Source organism: Natrix helvetica (genome assembly GCF_964273705.1).
Source record: "Natrix helvetica genome assembly, chromosome: 1".
NCBI lineage: Eukaryota > Metazoa > Chordata > Lepidosauria > Squamata > Natricidae > Natrix > Natrix helvetica.
In genome coordinates, this window is record NC_138548.1 from 343227607 (window position 1) to 343251438 (window position 23832).

General features: G+C 40.5%; 3 protein-coding genes across 4 annotated transcripts in view; 2 read left to right on the top strand and 1 right to left on the bottom strand.

Moving 5' to 3' along the window:
• LOC309383645 (uncharacterized protein) lies at window positions 1-15848 on the top strand. The gene is made up of 2 exons (XM_081936438.1): window positions 1-14; window positions 13681-15848. The coding sequence occupies exon 2, from the start codon at window positions 13695-13697 to the stop codon at window positions 14598-14600; it is 906 nt and encodes a 301-aa protein (XP_081792564.1). The 5' UTR covers window positions 1-14; window positions 13681-13694; the 3' UTR covers window positions 14601-15848.
• LOC309383644 (uncharacterized protein) overlaps window positions 10547-23832 on the bottom strand; it is a 26378-nt gene continuing 13092 nt past the window's right edge. Inside the window, exon 3 of the mRNA XM_081936437.1 lies at window positions 10547-10663. Coding sequence (XP_081792563.1) covers window positions 10627-10663 — 37 coding nt within the window. The 3' untranslated portion in view covers window positions 10547-10626. The remainder of the gene's footprint in view (window positions 10664-23832) is intronic.
• Window positions 17644-23832, top strand: part of LOC309383377 (uncharacterized protein) — a 13465-nt gene continuing 7276 nt past the window's right edge. Inside the window, exons 1-3 of one of the 2 annotated variants that reach the window (XR_014173831.1) lie at window positions 17644-18141; window positions 19498-20448; window positions 20591-23808. The gene's annotated coding sequence lies outside the window, so the exon portion shown is untranslated. Of the gene's footprint in view, window positions 18142-19497; window positions 20449-20590; window positions 23809-23832 lie in introns of those variants that run through there. The other variant, XM_081935857.1, reaches the window with a different exon arrangement.

Here is a 23832-nt window from a genome sequence, read left to right on the forward strand (position 1 = left end):
GCACTCGGCAGCTGGTAAGATCCAGGCGAAAGGCGATTGCTCGCCTTTCCCGCGTTCCCAAACGCAAGGCTTTCTAGGAGCAAGGAATGTGTGGGTCAGCGCAAGCGAGGCCGTTGGCGTGCAAATGGGGAGGTTGGAAGAAATAACTTCCCACCATCCCGCACCCGAGGAGCAATTTCCTCCAAGCCGATGCCGTCCAAATGTACTGCATTTATATTGTTTAAATCTGCCTTAGACGTTGCAAAAATAAAACTTTAGCTATCTGGAGATATGGCCCTTCAGTCAGTGCTCTCTGCTTAACAATTAAATGTACTGTCATTTTCTTAAGGACGATGTGACACAGCATGTGCAAACGCGGTGAAGAAAAAAAAATCTAGCAAATGCATTTTAGAATAGAATAGAATAGAATAGAATTCTTTATTGGCCAAGTGTGACTGGACACACAAGGAATTTGTCTTAGGTGCATATGCTCTCGGTGTACATGAAAAGACAAGATACATTCGTCAAGAATCATAAGGTACAGCACTTAATGATAGTCATAGGGTACAAATAAGCAATCAAGTCATATTAGGAAACAATCAATGTAAATCGTGAGGATGCAAGCAACAAAGTTACCGTCCTGCAGTCATAAGTGAGAGTGATAGGAACGATGAGACTAATAATAATTAGTAATGCAGAGTAAATAGCTTGACAGTGTTGAGGGAATTATTTATTTAGCAGAGTGATGGCGTTCAGGAAAAAACTGTCCTTGTGTCTAGTTGTTCTGATGTGCATTGCTCTATAGTGTTGTTTTGAGGGTAGAAGCTGAAATAGTTTATATCCAGGATGTGAGGGGTCTGTAAATATTTTCACAGCCCTCTTTGACTTGTGCAGTATAAAAGGTCCTCAATGGTCCTCAGGTTGGCAGTAATTGTTTTTTTCTGCCGTTCTAATTATCCGTTGAAGTCTGTGTCTGTCTTGTTGGGTTGCAGAATCGAACCAGATAGTTATGGAGGTGCAGATGACAGACTCAATGATTCCTCTGTAGAACAGAATCAGCAGCTCCTTGGGCAGTTTAAGCTTTCTAAGTTGGCGCAGAAAGAACATTCTTCGTTGTGCTTTGCAAATTTGCACCATTTGTTCAAACTTTATTGTGTTAACCAAGGTTAGTTCACCGTGGCACCCAGCTTGACTGTGTGGCTGATATCTGAATGGGTGGGGGAACCTCTAGGGAATTCCCAGAAGTGTTGGCTAGATATGAAAGTTAAAAAATGAAGAAAGTGAAGTTCACTTTCACATCATTGTCCAGATAGTTGTGTGGAAGAGATCACCAGGCGTCAAGTTTGATTGGAGGAGATTTATTGGACCAAACCAATTCACATGTTTAATTCATTTTGTAAATCCAGAAAATGGGTTAATTCAATAGCAAAGTTAGTAGATTGTGTCAACACGGCCACTAAGTCCCATGCATGCTATTGATGCCACATTATTGTGGTGTTACAGAATGGGGTTAAGGCCAACTGGGAAGCATTATCCTAGGAATAAGGAGTGAATATGCACAACCTTGCTCATAAGACAGCTATTTTTTTGAAGTTGGTAGAGCTTCTCTAGAGTCCTCAGAGAGGACTCTCAGAGAGGACTCTCAGAGAGTCCTCGACTTACAACCATTCACTTAGCAACAGCAATAACACTTAGACTTATATACCACTTCACAGTGCTTTTACAGCGCTCTTTAAGCGGTTTACAGAGTCAGCGTATTGCCCCCTTCCATCCTTCCGAGGTGGGTCCTCATTTTACCCACCTCGGAAGGATGGAAGGCTGAGTCAACCTTGAGCCATTGAGATTCAAACTGCTGAACTGCAGCTAGCAGTCAGCTGAAGTAGCCTGAGGTAGTTCAGCGCTCTAACCACTGCGCCACCTCTGCTGTCTCATTTAGTGATCATTTGAAGTTTCAATGGCACAATCGGTCTTCACACTTACAATGGTCATATAATCAAAATCTGGGTGCTTGGCAGCTGGCATGTATTTATGATAGTTGTAGCATCCTTGGGTCATGTGATCACCATTTGCCACCCTCCCAGCCAGCAGCTGCCGTGCTTGCAAGAGAAATGCTGATCTCAGTTATAGTCAACAGAGGACAACTTACTTTGTATAAGTACAAATCGGGTAAATGTCTATGGAAATTCTCAGTCATCCAGGTGATGGTGGTCCCAAGGGTGCTTTTTCAGAAGGCAACCAGACTTTCTTGTCTTTTTCCTTGAAGATGTTTTGCTTCTCATCCAAGAAGCTTCTTCAGTTCTTGGATGAGAAATGAAACATCTTCATGGTAAAAACAAGGAAGTCCAGCTACCTTTTGAAAAAAGCACCTTTGGTACAAATGTTGGATAGCCATTTGTCTGGAACGGTATAGGGTTTCCTGCCTAGACAGGGGGTTGGACTAGAAGACCTCCAAGGTCCCTTCCAACTCTACTACTGTATTGTATTATATTAAATAGGGTGCCCTTAGTGGGACTCCCCCTCACCTTCCAGCATTAGGGTTAGAGACGATTGACCCACGTTAATGGAATAATGCATACAGACAAAAAGTTAATGCATGCATATTTACACATACAGCCTATATTTATACAAGCATAAAAGAGATGACAAATCCCACAAAAGATATGGGCGTGTTACGTATGTGGTTGATTAATTTGTTATAATGTGGATGTTAGAATGGTTCTAATTTCCTTTAAATTCTTTATTGGAATGCTTGCCCATGATTTAAAAAAGAAACAACCTAAAATTATCCCCACATTTCTCTGCTGTACTTGCTTTATACTAACGGAGAAATCTTGCTCTAAAGAGTCTTCAGAAATTGTGATTTTCCTGTTATTTATTGTTTTCAGAATTCCAGGGCAGAATTCCATTCTAGGCAGTTGCCAGTCCCATGTACTTTTCACAACCGGCATGTAAGGTAGGTCACTAATTAGGACTACTTGTACAATTATGCATTAGTTAATACAGTATTCTTTATTACATCCATGATACAGTATGCCTCCATACACATTAAAAGTATTTCTTCCAATTTCCTTAGAAAATTGTCATTTTAGATGGTTCTACAGAAAAAAACTAGGGATGTGGTGGCTCAGTGGTTAAGACGCTGAGTTTGTCGATAAGAAAGGTCAGCGGTTCAGCGGTTCAAATCCCTAGTACCGTGTAACAGAGTGAGCTGCCATTACTTGTCCCAGTTTCTGCCAACCGAGCAGTTCGAAAGCATGTAAAAATGCAAGTAGAAAAATAGGAACCACCTTTGGTGGGAAGGTAACAGCGTTCCGTGCACCTTCGGCGTTTAGTCATGCCAGCCACATGACCATGGAGACGTCTTGGGACAGCGCTGGCTCTTCGGCTTTTAATGGAGATGTAGAATGACTAGCACATATATGCAAGGGGAACCTTTACCTTTACAGAAAGAAATAGGATGATGAGCATATTTTATATTCAGGAGTTTTTTGGGGTTTTTTGCAAGATCCCAAGAATGAGGGAAACTAGAACTAACAGTGATTCCCCCCTCCCTTTTTCCCCCCCTCTCCACTTCACTTAATATCTTTTCCAGATGGCCAAAAGTCTTTGTGATCCAATTAAAAATCAATTCTATTTTTGTATGGTCAGCAAGTGGTGGTATTGAGGAGACTCATATGTGTTATAGCTAGGGTTGAAGCAGATAATTTTACACAGCAACTCTAGCATCGACTGGTAGTCTCTGCTCTTGAGGATCCACAGACCTAGAAACAAATGTTAGGAAGTACTGTGTATTGTGGCACAACTGAGAGATTTCGTTTCTGTAGGATTGTCACCAATCGAATTTAGCTCTATGGAGGGTGAACAGTGTTGAGATGTAGGTCAGGGGTTCTCTCCTCTGGATGTCTGCGTTTCATTTAATACAAGATTTTGTTTTTGATCACTTTAAATCTGCTCTTAATTCTAGGTAGCTGAGTAAGATGAAGGTGGCAGATAGGTAGTTGAGTAAAATGAAGGTATGCTAGGACAGGTAGTCCTTGACTTACGACCACAATTGAGCCCAAAATTCCTCTTTGCTGAGACATGTGTTAAGTAAGTTTTGCCCCATTGTACATTTTTTCTTGCTACAGTTGTTAAGTGAATCGCTTAACAGTAGTCAGTAACATGGTTGTTAAGTGAATCTGGCTTCCCCGTTGACTTTGCTTGTCAAAGGTCACAAAAGGGGATCACGTGATTCTGGAACACTGCAGCCGTCATAAATATGAGTCAGTTGCCAAGTGTCTGGCTTTTGATAACATGACCATTGGGATGCTGCAATTGTTATAAGTGTGAAAAATGGTCATAAAAGTCACTTTTTCAGTGCTGTTGTAACTTGGAATGGTCACTAAATGAACCGTTGTAAGTCAAGGACTACTTGTAATAGGTTTATAGGAAAAAATTGAGAGGTTAAAGAGAGAGTAATGTTAAGATATGACCTGAATATTGAACAAATAAAATCCATGATTGGTATCTGGAGATTAAATTTCCTGGAATATGTCCTTATAGTCATTGGAAGTTAAATTTGTTTCAAAGAAAATATTAATCTATACCTATACACTGGTTTATTCACAATTGGGTAGAGCAGGGATAAACATGCCCTAATACCGTGATGGCGAACCAATGGCACACGTGGCATGCGGAGGCCTCTCTGCAGGCACGCAAGCCGTCTCCCCAACTCATCTCCACATGCATGCCCACACGCATCCCGCTGGCCAGCTGATTTGGGGGCTCTGCTACGCATGCGCGGGGGGGGCACAGGGGGGGAGGGCAACCTCCCCAGCAGCTCATTTTTGGTCCCAGGAGGCCTGCTAGGCCCAAAACAGGGCGTGTGCATACACAGGGGGGAGGGGGGTCCCACACGCATTGCATTATGGGTATGGGTATTGCGCATGCACTGCTTTCGTCACAAGGTGACAAAAAGAATAGCCATCACTGCCCTAATACAAACTATATATTTTGGATGTAATTCCCTCAATTCCTTGGTGTGGGCCTTGATGGATGAAGCCGACAGGACTAAACCTGATTGCCTAAATAAATACAGGAACTAAGGGAATGTGGCAATGTATTTTAAACTAAATTGACTTTCTGAATTTTTGCCAATAAAGTCCTTTATCTGAATTCTCTAGCTTGGCAGGAAATCACAGAGGAAGGCATGTTTTCATCTTGCCCCTTTCTGGCAACGTCTAAAGAGGCAAGAGAAGATGTAATGACCTTTAATGAAAGAAATACTTTGATCATTCCAGCCAAAACATCACCTTATTATTCTTTGGAAAACAAAGCCATTTTTTACTGATTCTGAAAAAATCCAATGTAGAGGAAAGTGGCTTGTTACTCATTTTTGGTACTTAGAATTACATAAGGATTGGTGAAGAAATTCACAAGGGATCCCCCAATGGGAGAAAAACGCTTGAGATGCCCCAATCTTGGAGAAAACCTTTTGGCCAAGACAGATCATTCCGAAACTCAGCAAGTCTGCCCCACAGATAAACTGTATACGTGCCCGGAATGTGGCAAATGTTTCACTCACAGTAAGAACTTCAGTACCCATCAAAGGATCCACACTGGCGAAAAACCTTACAAATGCTCCGAATGTGGTAAAAGATATGGGGCCAGCTCAACTCTCAGTAGACATCGAAAAATCCACATGGAAGAAAAGCCTTACAAATGTCCAGACTGCGACAAAAGTTTCAGTTACAAAGCAGATCTCATCAAGCACTACAGTGTTCACACGGGGGAGAAACCTTACGTGTGTGGCAAGTGCGGGAAAAGTTTTAGTCAAAGCTCCAATTTTGTCACTCACCAGAGAAGCCACACAGGGGAGAAACCTTATGAATGTCCTGACTGTGGAAAAAGTTTTACGGTGAGCTCGAGCCTTATTGAGCACCAGCGTGTCCACACAGCTGAAAAGCCCTTTTTGTGCCTGGAATGTGGGAAAAGTTTTAATCGCAGCTCCCACCTCAGTGTCCACCAGAGGATTCACACAGGGGAAAGGCCTTTTCAGTGCCCTGAGTGTGGGAAGGGCTTCACCATTCTCTCCACTCTTAGTAAACACCAGAGAATCCACACAGGAGAGAAACCTTACAAGTGCCCCAAATGTGAACGGAGTTTTCGGGTGAGCTCCATCCTGACCCAACATATTAGGACCCATACGGGAGAGAAACCGTACGTTTGCTCCAAGTGTGGAAGGAGCTTCAGTCAAAAATCGCCTCTTATTGCTCACCAGAAACTTCACAGTCGTCAGAAAACTCGGTAGGTGAGGGTGGATCAAGCACTGGCCCAAGCTACAAAAAAGGAAAGCTGGGAGAGTTGACCAGTTTTATGGGATGAAATTGGCAACTTAAGCCAACGTAGGCCTTAAGGTTTTCATTTTGCCTCTTCATCTCCTGAGCCCTCAAAGCATTCAGAACAGGGGAAAGGAGAAGGATTGGCCCCAATTCATCACAAAAATAATCCTCATGGTCTGGATGTAGCTCATGGCTATACTTTTGGCCTACAATCCAGTAATCTGCAGGCCAAAGTAATCCATAAAGACAAGAAGGATTGAAGGCAACAGAATTGCTCATCCAACACCAACTGGCCTCTAACTTTCAGGGGCGGGGCGGAGGAGGAGAGAAAGGGAATTGTGGTTCATAAATTTCCTTGACTTTCTCTTTCATGATAGCCCCTTCCTGGACCAATGGGAGACAAGGGATGGATGTTAACTCTGCTGCCAGTGTGCATCTCTTTTGTGGTCTTCTCCAGACACGTAAGAGCTATAGGGACCCCAAAGGTTTTTGCAGAGGGTGGAAAGTGTTACCTGACATTAGATTTCCTTCTCTGAAGGTCAACACACTTTTTCCGCTCTTGGAGGTAGTCAGAATCACAACTGGGCCCTGAAATATTCTCCCATTAAACTCCAGACCTTCAAGCTAAGAAATGGTTGATTGTGGTAATAAGAGTTTGGGAAATGGAAAATTATAATTTGCTTTTCTATGTGTCCTGTAGAAAAGTGTTGCTTGGCTAAAAAATGGCATCCTTTCTTATTGCTTTAAAGCCCCTCTACAATCCAGCTGCTGTGTTCTTGACTGAATCCTCGGAATGTTAGAAATCCAAATCTATTATGCCATGACAACCCAGGATGAGTAGGATAGGGAGTAGGAAAAATATACTGTAGGTAGATTCTGACACTAATAAACAATTTTTGTAAAAAAAAAAAAGTCTTCAACTCCAACTCAGAAATAAATTAGTGCCTTTACTGGATAGTTGTCCAGCAAGATCTGTCCCTTTCTCCTTCTCCATGCCCCGCTTCCCTTTGTCTCCTCCTTTCCTAATTCTCTTCCATTGCCCATCAAGATGTCCTTGCCATACTATGTTGGATCCTACTCTTGAGATTTTCCAGCTTGTTGCTTTCAGATGTTTTAGGATACAGCTCCAATCATCCAAGCTCAGGAAGGCAGAATGGGAATCATTACTGTATTTTTCGGAGTATAAGACGCACCTGAGTATAATAAGCACCAAGATTTTGAAGAGGCAAATTTAAAAAAAAAAGTTTTTGCAATTTCAGACATCCCAAAAATGGCCCGTTTTTCGCGAAAGGGGACATTTTTTGGTCAAAAAATGGGCATGCATAGCCTTTAGGAGGCTTGTAGAGTGCTCTTAGGGGCTGGGGAGGCAAAAACGAGCGAAAAACAGCCCCCAGGAGCATTCTGGAAGCCTCCTAAAGGCTATGAACGGCCATTTAGGTGAAGGGGGTGAAGTTTTGGGAGGCCAAAAATGCTGTATTCAGTGTATAAGATGCACCCAGATTTTCACCCTTTTTTTTTGTGGGAAAAAGGTGCGTCTTACACTATGAAAACTGTATACAGTTTATTTAAAAGAGATTAGGCCAGGAAAAAATTAATTTTAAAATTTTTAAATGGGTTCACAGACAATTTCTGAATCAAAGAGTAACAGGATTTGCCAATTTAGCATCTGGGAATATATATATGAACATATATAAGTACAGATCCTCTACAGAGTCTTTGGAAAAGCATTGACAGAGATGGAATGTATTTTAAACAGGTTTATTTATAACTGATGAAAGTATCACAGTTTTCAAGAATGGTGATTGAAAATATTCCAAGTACATAAATTAGTATAAAATTTGTCAGATTCTAAAGTGGCAATTGTGTTTGGTCATGGAGAGATGATCACACAGCATACAGTTACTCTAAAAGAGCAACAGATTGAAACTAGCATAGGCTTCTGTGGAATACAATTCCCTTTGTAGGAAAATTGCAGAAAGGTATACCGTAGAATCCAAATACTTCAGATTGCATTCACTTTCAGCCTTTAATTTCTTTCTGTGTGGATTTGTTTTCGAACTTGTCACTATAGTAACAATATTTAATATTTAACCATAATAAAGATAAAAGCCAACATTATAAAGCTGTCCCACAAAGAAGATATGAAACATTCCAAAAAGATATCAAACGCTATTAATCTGTCCCCAAAACCTGATAAAATGGCTGCATGAAATGGTCCAAATGGCTTCAGTTGAGGAGAAAAGTGACTACAGTCGCAGGGCGAGTGAAAAAAGGCACACCAGCAGCAAAACCTGAGGGCCATTTCCATGCTCTGGGAGTACCTCACATCTAGAGCGAATACTATCTGGTTTATTTCTCAAGACCAGTCCTCCGATGTTGTGAGGACTTAGCTCAGGAGGCCGCCTAACCGCAGATGCAGCAAATCAATAATTCCTCATGAAAAATCAGGGCGGCTGCCAATTCTTTTCCCTCCAAGGGGGAGAAAAATCCAAGCTGGCAGCTGAGAATAATACAGTACACCAATCTTCAAGGCTTGGGCTCAATCCATTCGCGCCTGGGCTGAACCCGCTAGATCAGTGGTTCTCAACCTGTGGGTCGGGACCCCTTTGGGGGTCGAATGACCCTTTCACAGGGGTCGCCTAAGACCATCGGAAAACACATATTTTCGATGGTCTTAGGAACCGAGACACCAATTTTATGGTTGGGGGTCACCACAACATGAAGAACTGTATTAAAGGGTTGCGGCATTGGGAAGGTTGAGAACCACTGCGCTAGATGGCGGTAGGCAACTCTTTCCCTCATCAAATACACCTCACCCCACCCCCTGCTGCTTCTGTTGCTAAGGTAGAGGGAAGGTGAAAGCACCTGACCTGAGTGAAAACTACATTCTGGCTAAAATCCATTTTCGGAGTTAAATGGCAGAATAGCTGTACAATATTGTCTGTTCCTGTGAAAACTTGATGAGGGTAGAGAAGGCCGAGCAAGGGAAAATATAGGGGAGAGGGGAAATTGATGACCCTTTTGTTTCTGCTCTTGAAGCACGGCCAGGGACAGGTTGGCTACTTGTTGTGAAGCAAAGCGGCTGCCGCTCTGAGTGGTCCTAACTTGGATATCGTTGGACTTAAGCGACCCTCTTTTTCCCATATCCCGTGTGTTTCCTGGACATTACAGTTCCTTATCAGAAAAATATAGGGTGACCATAGAGATTCCATATTAACTATCCCACCCTCCAAATTTGGAGTCTTATATTTGTAATCCTGTTTCCTCACCAATACTTTTAATTCCCCCCCCCCATGTCATTTAAAACTCATTCTTTTTCCGGAGATGGGGGAAATGATATAATTTATTAACATTAACATAATCAGTGTAATTATTATCAAATTCATTTTAGTATTTGTATGATGATAATTGATATTTATATTGCGCTTAAAACTAAGTGCAATATAAAAGTCCAAAATTAAAAGTCCGGGGCAGATGGATGGCATGCAAATTTAATAAATATTTTTTTTAAAAAATTAAATAAATAAAAAGAATTATTAATTGAATCTGAGGGACTATACAAAACTCACAATAAAATTAAGGCAGCTCTAACTATGATGCAATAGTGGAACATCAAACAGATAATCGTTTGGCAGTCAAAAGAATACAAATAAAATAGACCTTTATAAAACCTGAAAGGATGGCCAGAGGAAAAGAAGATTAATGCTTAGAAGAGTCTTTTTGTAAAATTAAAAATAAACACGAATAAAAAAAGTCCCTTAGTATGTTTGGGGTTGTTTTTTTTATTTATTTTATTTTAATAATAAAATATTCTATTCTGCCAAAGTACTGCAAACCAGCATGAATGCATTACACACGCTTCCACTTCTTGCTCGTCCTTTCTGGCTCTTCATCCGGACCCTTGCCAAGCTCTTTCTGTGCCGAGCTACCACGAGAGGGTGTTCGATCCGCGGGATCTCAGCTTCTGCGGGGCTTTCGACCGTCTCTCTCTGCCTTTAACGTGGCAAAAAAGGTTGTTGATGCTTGTTTTCCTCGCCGACAATCTTGCTCTCCTCCCCATGGCCAAAGAGAACAGAAATAAATAAAATATTCCGACGTTGAAAAATTGTGTTGGCAGCCAGGGGCCTCTCGATTTCAGATAGGCAAGCCAAGAGGAAGTCGCTCCCTCTTCCCCCTCTGCTGAGGAATATCCTGACTCGGTGAAGAGAGCGAGCCGCTGGGCCAGCGTCGCCTTGGAGGTCTGTTTTCGGCGGATGCTGGGAGCACTGGAGCTTTTTCTTTGACCGACCGAAGTGGGGACTTCAGGTCCTTCGCAAGCCGGGCTTGATTAAATGCTGGAACTTTCTCCCTGACTTAGAGACAGCCTTTGGAGGGAGGAAAGAAAAAGAGTTGAAGGGAACGGTGCCACAGATCCTTGGTGAAGAAGAAAATGCTTTTGGAAGATAATTAAACTGGAGAATTAACTGGAGGATCAGTGTGTGTAAAGGGAAAAGGAAAGAGGATAGGGATCTGTTTTGACCGGGTTATAAATGGAGGAATAGATTCCTATTCTATTCTGTTCTATTCTCAGTCAAGTAGACAATCAGATCTGATACTTTTTATTTGCTACATTTTTAGATATGGGGGGGAAGCGGGGAGGAGGAACATTTGTTCAAAATCTCTAAGGTACTGGAAGCTTAGTCAGGGAGTGGGAGGGCAACAGTTATAATTCAGCAAATCTACATTGTGAGGAGTTAAAAATCAAGTTTTATTTTCTTGATAGAAGCAGACTTGTAATCTATTGCAATTTTTTTGCCTTAAAGGCTGAACCATGTAAGGATTGTTACTCTCCTGTCAAAATACGGTAATGGCAAGCCTTGTAATATCTTAATTTATTACGAATGTTTTTGCAAACTGTAGTCCATGAGATGTCATTCCATCCAAATGTTTTGTTTTATTTTCATAGGTAAATCAGTCATGAACATTTTTGCATGTACAATGGAAGGTTCTGAGTGTTACTTCTCTGATTTTCATTTAAAAAGGGGTTTCTGGTACCAACTAACCCAGAGGGCTTCCTGCTGAAGACTGGGGAACTGTATCAATCTTCATGGAAATCCCAGTTGGCTGCACATCATGATAGATGGAGTATAGTATTCCAGTTTTCCCAAATCTAGTAGCTTCCATGTATTATACAATTAGAATTCCCAGCCCTCCCAGCTAATATGGCCATGTTGTAGAGGATAGTAGAATCTATCTAGAGATAGTAGAATCTATTTAGAGAGTCAGTAGAGAACAAGGTTAAGAAAGGATGGCCTTGTCTGGTCGGGGGATATGACACAAGCCAAAAGAACACCTCTGGTCCAAAGACAATCCCACTACTGTACACAGGGACCTAACCGCACAACAGTCAACTGCAAAGAAAGTACTTCAGCTCATTTCAGTAGGGGAAAAATGATGGCACTGAATCCACCCTTAAATATTGCCTAGACCAGGGGTAGTCAACCTTTTTATACCTACTGCCCACTTTTGTACCTCTGTTAGTAGTAAAAATTTCTAACCGCCCACCGCTTCCACAGTAATGGTGATTTATAAAGTAGGGAAGTAACTTTACTTTATAAAATTTATAAAGCAGAGTTACAAGCAAACCCCTACCGCCCACCATGAAAGCTGGAACGCCCACTAGTGGGCGGTAGGGACCAGGTTGACTACCACTGGCCTAGACTATATTTTGCCAATACTTGGAAGCCAATTTTACTTTACAGTTGTTAGCTGATGTTTACAGTACAAGCCTTTTGAAACATACAGTATCTGGTACAAAACCTTAGTTATTCTTTAGCATAGAACAATGCTTCTCAACCTTGGCAACTTGAAGATGTCCGTACTTCAACTCCCAGAATTCCCCAGCCAGCATTCGCTGGCTGGGGAATTCTGGGAGTTGAAGTCCGGACATCTTCAAGTTGTCAAGGTTGAGAAACACTGGCATAGAAGGAGGGAGTCAGTTTAAAAAATCTGATGTTTTGTTGCATAACAATAACAATAATAATGGCTGTTTAGCTGCAATACATTCAGGATGAATGTTCAAGTGATGCGACATGCTAATTTAATCCAGAGTGGAGAGTCATGCTGAATCAACATATAGAGTCTCCCATTGTTGGCTGAGCTGGTTGGGGTTGGACAAGGTTATAATTCAGCAAAACACCTTTTTATTCTTTATCTTTAAATTGACACATATTCAGAACTAAAGATGTTATTTTAATTCCATCCCCCTGCATGATACCTGCTTTTTTTTTAAATCAAAGATGTCTTGCCTGTAGCATTTTATTTAATGAGCTAGGTAGGGGAAACCTATCAGTTATAATTATGCTCTTTTTATTGTCATTGATGACTTTGCTTTTACCCACAATAATGGCTTGATTATGGTTGATCTAATGAAATGTAGTACTGTATTTAAAAGACTGGAAACCACTCAGAAATTCATCTTTTAGTTAAACTATACACATGTCAGTTATCATACCTAACTCTGGGTAATACTTAAATTGAATCTGACCTGTTAGTATTTGGCTGGAATAGAATTCCAGGGAATCTTAAAGCTATAAGCAAGACTGGAGGAGGGTTGTTTATTTGTTTGATTTTTACAGAAGGTGGTAAAGACAAATAATTGAATTTAGTTCATGAGTTCATTTTGTACTTTGGATTCAGCAGGAAGATGTGGTGGAGGCAATAAAGTTGACCTATTTTACAGGTTTGCTTGAAAGAATCACCTCTGGAATGTTGCATATAATCTCCCAAATTCAAGAAGATGCTGTCAGGCCTGGAAGCCATATTTTGCATTGGGCCTTCACACCTGCCACATATAATACTGTGGGAAACTGGGAGAGGGGAATATACACGGAGTAGGATAGATATAGTCAAAATAACATTCCTTTCTCCGAGAGTCAAGGACGTTTTGCCCTGAACCTGGAGGGCTGTGACTGGGAGGCATCTCCAGTTGGGATGGTGCCTGATTGGACTATGTGATGGACATGTGGGTTCTGGGCAGGGACTTGAACTTTTGTTTGGGTGGGGAAAACCTGTAGGCTTTCAGATTCGGGTCTTCCCAGATATGTCAATATGGCATTTCTAATAAAATGGAACTTTGAGGAAACTCAAGCCTCGGAGTCTTCTTTCATTAGGGGTGTTACTTGGAACCCTGACATTAACCCGAATCCCTTTTAAAAACTGAACCAGCTTCCCTGAACTCTGGGGTGCTCTTCGGGATCCTGAGCCCCGACGTCGACCCGAAACCGGGCAGCGCGAAGACTCAGGGAAGACGCCAGATGCATCCTAGATACCGTTTATGATTTGCTTTTTCCCCAGATTTGTGATATGATGTGAAAACTATTTATTTTTGCTTCCATTCCAGCTACTGGACAGAAAATGGGAAACACTTCCAAGGAGAAAAATCCAGGACAAATACAACTATACAGAAATGTGGAAGGAATACCCCAAAAGAATAATTCCCAGGAAGAAGAAGCTTCTAAAAACCAGAAGAGAACAGGGAAACAAAATGCCCAAAACTCTGGATCCAGAAGAATAAAGTCCATCAAGTTGCAAGGAAACTCCAAGGAACAGCCAATTCAGCAAAGAAAGCGAGTGTCCAAGAAACAGCATCGGTGTCCTGATTGTGGGAAAATCTTCAACAGAACCTCTGCTCTCAGTGCCCATCAGAGAGTCCACACAGGCGAAAAGCCTTACAAGTGCACTGAATGCGAGAAGAACTTCAGCAAGAGTTCACACCTCATTGCTCACCAGAGAATCCACACAGGAGAAAGACCCTACACCTGTTTGACCTGTGGGAAAAGTTTCAATCACTCTTCCCATGTGATTATCCACCAGAGAACTCATACAGGGGAGAAACTTTACAAGTGTTTAGAATGTGGGAAAAACTTCCGATACAGTTCTGATCTCATCAGGCACCAGATTGAACATGCAGGTGAAAAACCCTTCCGGTGTTCTGACTGTGGGAAATGTTTCAATCGGACCTCCAACCTCCTTATCCATCAGAGGATACACACAAAAGAGAAACCCTACAAGTGCCTTGAATGTGGGAGAAACTTCAGTTACAGCTCAGTTCTTATCAGGCACCAAAGAGTACATTCCTCTGAGAAGCCTTTTAAATGCTTGGACTGTGGGGAAGGTTTCCATGTGAACACAAGCCTTCTCGCACACCAGAGGATACATACAGGAGAGAAACACTATTCATGCTCGGAGTGTGGGAAAAGCTTCAGGTGGATATCACATTTAAATAGGCATCAGAAAATCCACACTGTAGAAAAGTCTTAAGGGGGGGGGGGAACATACTTAGAATAACAGAGTTGGAAGGGACTTTGAAGGTCTTCTAGTCCAACCCTCTGCTTAGGTAGGAAACCCTACACCAGGGATAACCAGACAAATGGTTATGTAATACCTTCTTACAAACTTCCAGTATTGGAGCATTCACAACTTCTGGAGGCAAGCTGTTCCACTGATTAATTGTTCTGTCTGGAAATTTCTCCTTAGTTCTAAGTTGCTTCTCTCCTTGATTAGTGTCCACCTATTGCTTCTTGTTCTATTCTCAGGTGCTTTGGAGAATAGCTTGACTCCCTCTTCTTTGTGGCAACGCCTGAGATATTGGAACACTGCTATCATGTCTCCCCTAGTCCTTCTTTTCATTAAACTAGACATACCCAGTTCCTGCAACCGTTCTTCATATGTTTCTATATAAATTTGAACACTAGGAAATCATCTAGGAGTTCCAATTTAAGATGCACTCTCTTTTTGGATGCTACATTCTTCTTTTTTCCCCTCTAACCAAGATAAAATACATTGTCTTGATCTAATGTTTAGATTGTAAGCAACCCATGCACAACAACATTCTTTACAAAGTAAAGCATAACGTAAGCATAACATTTCCCTGCTCCACCTGACTTTTTAAAAATATTACTTTTAATTAAAAAAAACAAATGGGAAATTGATATTTCTCAATGCCCCAACTGTTAGTAACGTGTGTAATTTGATGGAATGCCGTGGGTGTTATAAAACTCTGTGAGCATTCTTAGAAAATAAATATAGTGAGACGTTGTAACCTAGTTGTTGCCTGGACATGGGTTCAATCACTCCTCTTCCTATGTTCTCTGAACAGAATATCCAATTTTAAGTTATTTTATTTATCCAGACTCTGACTGCTCCTGAACTAGCTTCTGCCTCCAAGCACAAGGAAATACTGGGATGTGGAACCAACCAACAGAATCTACAAGATTAAACTGCATTGCCTCCAAGATAGAGAAGTCATTGTAAACACAGTCCTTTGTACCTGCCTTGCCCTGGAAAAAACAAATTGCTGAGGGAATATAGAATCCCCAATTTTAGGAGAAAAAATCCTAAGAATCCCAGTTGTACATCTCTCGGCAAATTGTGTAACGTGCAAAATCCAAGCCATTCAGAAGCCTGTGGCTAGCAAACATTACTCAGATACCTGTGCATTTTAATACAGGTAGGAATCTGTCTCCTACCCACTATTGGGAGATGAAAGATAGGATGAGAGAGTGCCTAAACAAATGATCAATATAAAAATTAAACTGAAGGTTTCTCTCTCTGTCTCTCCTCTCTTTTTTGAAAAGTTGAAGATGTCCAACAAATCCTCAGACAGGTGTTTTCATACAGGAATAAATGAGTGAAAAAAACATGATTTATTATGGAAACTTCCAATGATTTCCATATTTTTTTCCTTGGAATACTGTAAAGTCAAAAGGTATTTGGAAATCAAGAAAAGCAGCAAAAATGCTGATAGGTAGCATATTACTCAGCCATGATATTAAATGAAACGTCCATCTACAGATTGGCTCACCCACAAATTAGCATCTCTATTCACAAAAATGTGTCCCCTAGGCATCCAGGAGTGGCCTGCATAAAGTTTGCAAATTCCATGTACTTATCTGACTGGATGGTAATTTGTCAATCGTCTTTCCTCCTTTTTTTATATTTTTAGGTGGTTAAAGTGTTAGCCTAGAAATCAGAAGACTGGAGTCCCTTTGGGGAGAGGGGGCGGTATAAAAGTCCAAATAAAGTAAGTAAAGTAAAGGCTTGGTGACTTTGGGAAGGCCACTCTCTCAGTTCAACCCACATCACAGGGTTGTTGTTGCAGGGAAATGGGAGGTAGGAGTATATTTTGAGATATATTAAAATGGCAGGATAAAAATATAACAATATAGGGATAATAAGTGCAAGGCATCAGACACCAAGAATCTTTGATATGCTGAGAATTTTATTTTGTTTTATCACAGAGATGCATCCAAAAATAGTTCCTTCTATTTAATGTATAGGGATGCGGTGGCTCAGTGGCTAAAATGCTGAGCTTGTCGACCAGAAAGGTCGACGGTTCGAATCCCTAGCCCTGCATAATGGAGTGAGCTCCCGTTTCTTGTCCCAGCTTCTGCCAACCTAGCAGGATGTAAGCATGCAAGTAGAAAAATAGGAACCACCTTGGTGGGAAGGTAACAGCGTTCCGTGCGCCTTTGGCGTTTAGTCATGTCGGCCACATAACCACGGAGACATCGTCGGATAGCTCTGGCTCTTTGGCTTTGAAACGGGGATGAGCACTGCCCCCTAGAGTCGGGAACGACTAGCACATACAGTATGTGTGAAGGGAACCTTTACCTTTATTTAGCGTATATGGAAATTTCCTCATAATTCTACTGTCACATTTTAACATCCAAGATAATACATATATAAAATGTATTTTATACTATATATACTCTGTTAATAATATTAATATATCTATATAATAATACATTATTATTTTATGATATTATTTTAAAAATCCCTTTTCACCCTTATGAGTGGTCTGTGTCTTCCTCAATCTTACATCCTCTACCAGAGGCATGGAATTTGGAAGGTTCTGCTTAGAATCCTAATTGTTCCTACCACTGCACTGTTCTGAACTCTAACCATCACTGGGACCACTTTGGTCTTCTCTCTCATTACGTCTACTGTTGTGGTAGCATCCATCAGTTCCAGGTTCTCTTGTCTTCTCCCTGTAGCAGCCCAATTGTCAGATTGTCCTGGCTCCTCACAACATCTGACATGGACCTTGTTAATCCATGTAATATACGAGTCAGCATGACGCTCCTAGTTTGTATAGGCATGAAGCATTAGGAGGCCCTTTCACCAAACACTCTATTGATCAGAATCTGCCCAGATGTGTGTGTGCGCGCGCACACGTACACACACACACACACACACATTCAGCAGACTGGATAGTACTTAGTACATAGTACGTACTAATAGTACATGCAAATGAAACATAATATGGATTTCTGAATATGCAGCATAAGGAGCCATGGCGGAAATTATGTTTTTGAATGTAGTAGTAACCTGCCAGTAAATAGCAATAAAGCTCCCTGCAAGTTAAAAAAAACAATCCGTGTAAAGTGTAGGTGGCAAAACAATTTCTCCCGATGTGCTCGCTTTTCAGAGTACTTGTCCAGGATGATTTTTTTTACTCCTAGCTTTGAAGGAAAAGGCGTTGGTAACTTAAAAACCTTCTCCTGGGCGGCACCTAAAGTAAGTGTTTTTCAGCGTAGAAGAAGCCCCTCTTCCATCTTGCCAGGAGAGGGCTCCGCTTACTGCTTTCCTAGGAAGGATCAGGGTTTTTCCATTTCGCTCCGCTGAGCCGGGAGGATGAACTTCCTGTAGTAAATAGATTTGCCGCCATCGTGAAAGCTATGAGATAGATAGGACCGAGATAAGTCGCCCGGCGGACAACGAATCAGCGCTTCGTCACTCGACCGGAGTGAAGACTACCATCAATTCCGAGATAACTCCGAATAAACTGGCAGCGGGTCAGGTAAAAGAAAGACTGCAAGGTGGAATGTAGGGAATTTATCGCAGGAAACCTTTTATACTCGGGGCCCCACCGGGGTCGACTTGCATCTGGTATTTTTCAACCTGCCTCTCTGCTTGGAACCTGCACTCTGTACAATTTTTTTTAAAATTGATATTAGTGAATTAAACTGAAGCACTGGAGTTGCTGTTTAATGGCACGAACTGAAGGGTGATCCATTCTTTTGGGTTGTCAGGTTGGGGTTTGCTTGGGAATATAGTATTTTGTTTTGAAAGGGCCCTGAGGGCAAAATCTGCTTCGTCTGGCATTCCAGCCCAGACAATGGCCTGCCAGTTGATTGTAGGCTTTGAGAGAAGCCTACAACAAGAAGAATGAAATAGCAGATGCTGACTGTTCCTGCTTCCCTATGAATGATGTTATTAATGGATAGACAGTCGGGTGGTTTCATTTGACACATCATCATGCAGACCTTGGCCAACCTTGTCTGGATTTGGAAGCTTAAGCAGGGTTGGGTGTGAGAAATACCCCAGAAAATATTCTGGAAAATTGAAAAGCATCCCAGGAAAGGCACAGGCAAATTACTTCCATGTTGCTGCTAAGAAAACTCAAATCAGGAGTTGAGCTCTATTTGACAGATTTTACCTTCTCTAGGTCAGTGTAAACAAGCAATTTTCAAGACTGAAGCAATTAAATTCATGGGCTTTTGTTTTTTTGTTTTGCTGGTGTGCTTATCTCCTCCTTGAATTTGCATAGTATGTTTTCAGCAACTGCATGAGGGGTCCTTGGTGCTCTCTGAGCTTGCTTGTTTTCTTGCAGGTGTTTCAAACTAGGTAACACCATCAGTGCACCAAGGACCCCTCATGTCAACCCTGAGCTACAAATATTCTCCTTTGTTAGTATCAGCAACTGCAGTTGATGGACACGAGGGTACCATTCTAGAGAGTAATACTTTAAGTGTGTAAAATATTTCTTCCACCAATTAGCTTCATGGAATAATAATAAACTCTGATATTGTATGAAAATAGTCTAAAACCTTTCTACCAGTGCATGGTTTTAGATATATCACATTTCCCCTTACTTCCTTTTCCAAAGAGAACAAGCTCTACATTGTGTAAATTTTCTCATAGAGAAAATAAACCCTGAGTAAATAATCCAAAATTATTTTGACTAAGCTTTCAGCTGTTTGAATGATAAATGAAATTGCTTGAATAGCGGCCTCTTCGTTCCACAGGGATCATTTTATTTATTTGTTTTATTAATTAATGGTGCTGAACTTTATTTATGACACTGGAAAATATACAATATTTAAACAATTTGAGACAAAACAATATGAAACAATAATTTCTTCTCTATCATCAGGTCCGCAACAGAGGTGAGATCTCAGACTGGAAAACAAACAGGATTATCTCAACATTATTGACAATAAGCTGGTGGATATTCAACAATCAGCCTTTTTAAAATTGACTTGAAATGGTGAAATATTTAAAAGTCTGCATAACACCCCCAAAGCTTTAGTGTTTATGCAGTGGGGAAAAAAGATAAATCTGTTACAGTTATTAAAATAGACTAAATGTGACAAAAGAAGAAAAAAAACTAAGAATAATCCATATAATATAAATAAACATAGAAAATTAATCCAGTTGTTAAGCATATTACTAAATATAGACCATATTACAACATATGCTCATCTTACTTTTAGAAAACAAAGGCTTTTCAAAAACAGGTAATTCATGTCCTGAATCTTTTCCTTAAAATCAGGAAAGCATGTTTCTGTCCAATTACTTACAATTATCCTCTTTGCCTTACCTCAAGCTCAAAATTCTTAATGAAATAACAAATCCTATTTTAAGGATATAATTCAGTATCCCTTTGAGTTCCTTAATATTTCTTCCTAATATTACATAAGCATACTTTAGTAACTCTAAACACACATAAGGCTGCGACAGAGCAAGACCAAATAATATGGGTTAAATGGGCCTTCAAACATCAAGGAACACAATGTCTATCCTTTTTTTAAAAAAATGAGTGATCCAGTAAACCCCAAATAATGTTTTCTGATGAATATATTTTATTTATGAATCATAAGATGTATATTTTGCATTTTTAAATTCCTGGACCAATTGATTTTCTAAAACTGGGTACTCCAATGTTTCATTCCAGGTTCAAATATTTAATTACTTCTGACTTTCATTTCACTTTTTGGGTTCAAACACAGCATCCTATAATAAAGCTAAAATTACAGGTAACCCAAAGTTTTTGAACCAAAGTGATTAACATATGTTTCAACTGAATATATCATATTGGATGGAAGTCTTTAAGAAGATGTTGGATAGCCATTTGTCCGAAATGGTATAGGGTTTCCTGCCTAGGCAGGGGGTTGGACTAGAAGACCTCCAAGGTCCCTTCCAACTCTACTATTGTATTGTATTGTATTATTGTATATTGCACATAGACTGACACATCATTGTCAAAAGGCAATTTCTCAAAATAATTAAAACCATCATTAGTAATCAACCAATTTAAAGTATTAATCTTTTGTGTAATCCAAGCCTTCCACCACAAGATCTTCCCTTTTATTTTCACATTTGAGGTATACGGTAATGTCAATTTCTTGGACAGACTGCCATTCAAGGAACAAGAGGTTCAATTTTTGGATTCTTCCACCATAAATAATTCATTAATAAATGAGTGTTAAGAGTTTGGTTTATACAATTTCTAAGGTGGAACATTAACTTCTTAGCTCTTTGGCAATAAATCTAATTATGATCTTCCTTTTGGAGTATGACTCCGCTACTATTGTAGGCGCATGTGTATCAGTTTATCTCTAAAGGTATAGCAGAGACACTCATTTGCAAACTGCTGCTGAGCTTTCACTAAATGGCTAGGGGATTTATATGATTCCTTGTGTTATATGTGTATCACAAATAAATGTGAAAAGATCCAGTTTATATATGATGTTGCAGGAAATATGAATGGTTTACATGTCTGATGGGCCTAGGGGGGCGCAAGCTTTTATTGATGCCTGATTTTGCCAAGAAGGCTATTTGTTTTGTCCAGTGACAATGTACCATTGAATACGAATTTGTAGAGTACTGTGGCAAGAAACAATTGCTGCTTTGAAGCATTTGGTTATGAGCTTTTCAGAGGCATTTTTCATACTGTCTCAGAATGAATTTTCAAAGGAAAATAGTGCAGATGGGGAGAGAACTTCATCTCTCTTTCCACGTGTTGCATACATCATCCTCATCAAGTTGTTTCCTTTGTGATGTAGAATCACAAAGGACTAGATCACCTTGTGTCCTACTTTCCATTTGTAGTCTGTTCCTATTATGTGTCAACTCTCCATGTTGTCATGGGGGCAGAATGATACTGTCTGCTGGAATTGGCTCATATTTCTGCTGCCGGTTGGGAGGGATGATTGAGTAAAGTGATTTATGATACAGACGGGAGGGAAGGAACGGGGGTAAAGTTCAGAAGCAGATAAACAAAGCAAAGTTTTGGCTGCGAACAAATCTTCCCTAATGAAGCTATCAATAAATCACTGGTTTTTGTATTAAAACATTGGCTCGATTATTATGGATCAGTTACAGCATCATTAGGAAACTTGACATTATGTACATAAAGGAGTTAAAGCTGCAATAAGCAAAGGCCAGTTCCTTCGGGACCTATGCTAATTACTCTCAGTATAGTTTCCAGTGACTGTGTTCTTTTGATATATAGCTAGAGACATATACCGTAGATACAGGCAGTCTGCTTAATGACCATTCTTTTAGTGACTGAAGTGAACAAATGTACTGAAAAAGTAGATTACAACAGATCCTTGCACTGAAGACTAACAGCACCCCCATGGCAGTGGTGGATTTCAAAAATTTTTAGAACCTCTTCTGTAGGTATGGTCTGCTTTGTGGGAGTGGCTTGGCAGTCATGTGACTGGGTGGGCGTGGTCAACTTGTAAAATGTGGTGAAACTCACTTAACAACACTCTTGCTTAGCAACCAAAATGTTGGCTCAGAAACTCTGGCATTTGAAGCACACAAGTCTTAAAGCTGTCAAGTTACAAGACCTTTGCATCCCTAACCGTTTAGAAAAAAAACAACCCAGAGATGTTCACACCTGACAGCTTTAAGACTTTAAGGTTTAGATAGGACTCTTAGAGGCGGGTGAGGCGATTGGTGAGCCAGCCAATCAGTGAGTGGCGGGCGGCGCAAGCGTTGTGTGGACGGACGGGGGGAGGGAGCTGGAACCAGTTCTAAGCGGCACGGTAGATTTGTGGAACCTCTTCTATAGAAGAGGTTAGAACTGGCAGGAACCCATCCCTGCCCCATGGCCATGTGATTGTAATTCAGGCACTTGGCATCTGTCTGGTAACTATGACACTTGCAATGTCCAAGCGAAGTGAGTGGGGAAGCCAGTAGGTGGTCACAAAGCGTGATCATGGGATGTTTTTCTTAAAGACTGCTGATGATTCACTTAAAGACTGTGGCAAAAAGTGTCATAAAAAGCGGATACAGTCACATGAAGATTTGCTTAATGGCTGCACCGCTTAGTAACAATTTTTCTGATCCTTATTGTGGTCATAAGTTGAGGACTACCTGTAATGTAAATTCTTGTTTGTGTCTCTCCCTAATTTTGATCCTCTCCCTAGTTTTGCCAATTAATTGTATGTGATATTGGCCGATGTTTAATAAAGTCAAGATATATATTTTTTCTAGCTGAACTGAATGGTACATGTTCTTGCTTTGATGTGGATATAGGGATTGATTGAGCAAATTCTGGGCATAAAATAAACTGGAAATTACCCACTTTTTCCAACACCACAGAATTGCAGCCCCAGTAAAATTTACTTTCACTCCCCATGGATTATTTTAAATCTGATACTTGGAGTATGAAATTATGTGTAAAATAGTTGGTTTAGAAGATCGTGCTTAACCAGAAATGCCAGTTTCTGAATCTGAAATCTTTGATAAGCAAACAGAGTGCTTATTATTCTGGTTATTGTTTTAAAAAATAAATACAATTCTTTGTCTAATTGTCCTTCAGCACATGTCAATGGAGTAAAATGGAAATATGATGTTGGCTTTCCATAACTCAGCTTTTTCTTCCTCAATGCAGTGGTGGGATTTAGCCAGTATGCACCTATTGGGGCAAACCAGTTGTTAACTTTCTAAGCAGGTCGAAGAACCGGTTGTTGGAAGAAATCTCATTTTGTTTATTTTCACTTTACAGGGTTAATCCTTTAAGGAAGGCAGGAAGGAAACATTCTGGTGTTGTTTCTAGCTTAATCTATATTGCCCTGCTTACAGAAACTGCCTCTCCAGTTAACCCTTATTACATTGTAACAATTAAGGCGAAGCGCCCATCGACGTGAGTGATGTTGAGTTGGCCACACCCACCCAGTCACATGACCACCGAGCACCGCCTACCCAGCTAGTCATTAGGGCAGACAACCGGTTGTTAGATTATTTGAATCCCATCACTGCCTCAATGTATAATTGTGCATTTGAAATTTCTACTAACTGGCATTGTTTTGTCTGTAACATAATTTTGACGATTATTCTTGGGTTAGATTCAATAAGTAATGTCATTTGAAACTTTTAATGGATTCTGTTTTTTTATTCCTATGTTGTTATTGTTCAACATTACGGGTGGAAAAGACTGGAAACCCATCTTTTTTGTTTAAAATCTGATCTACTT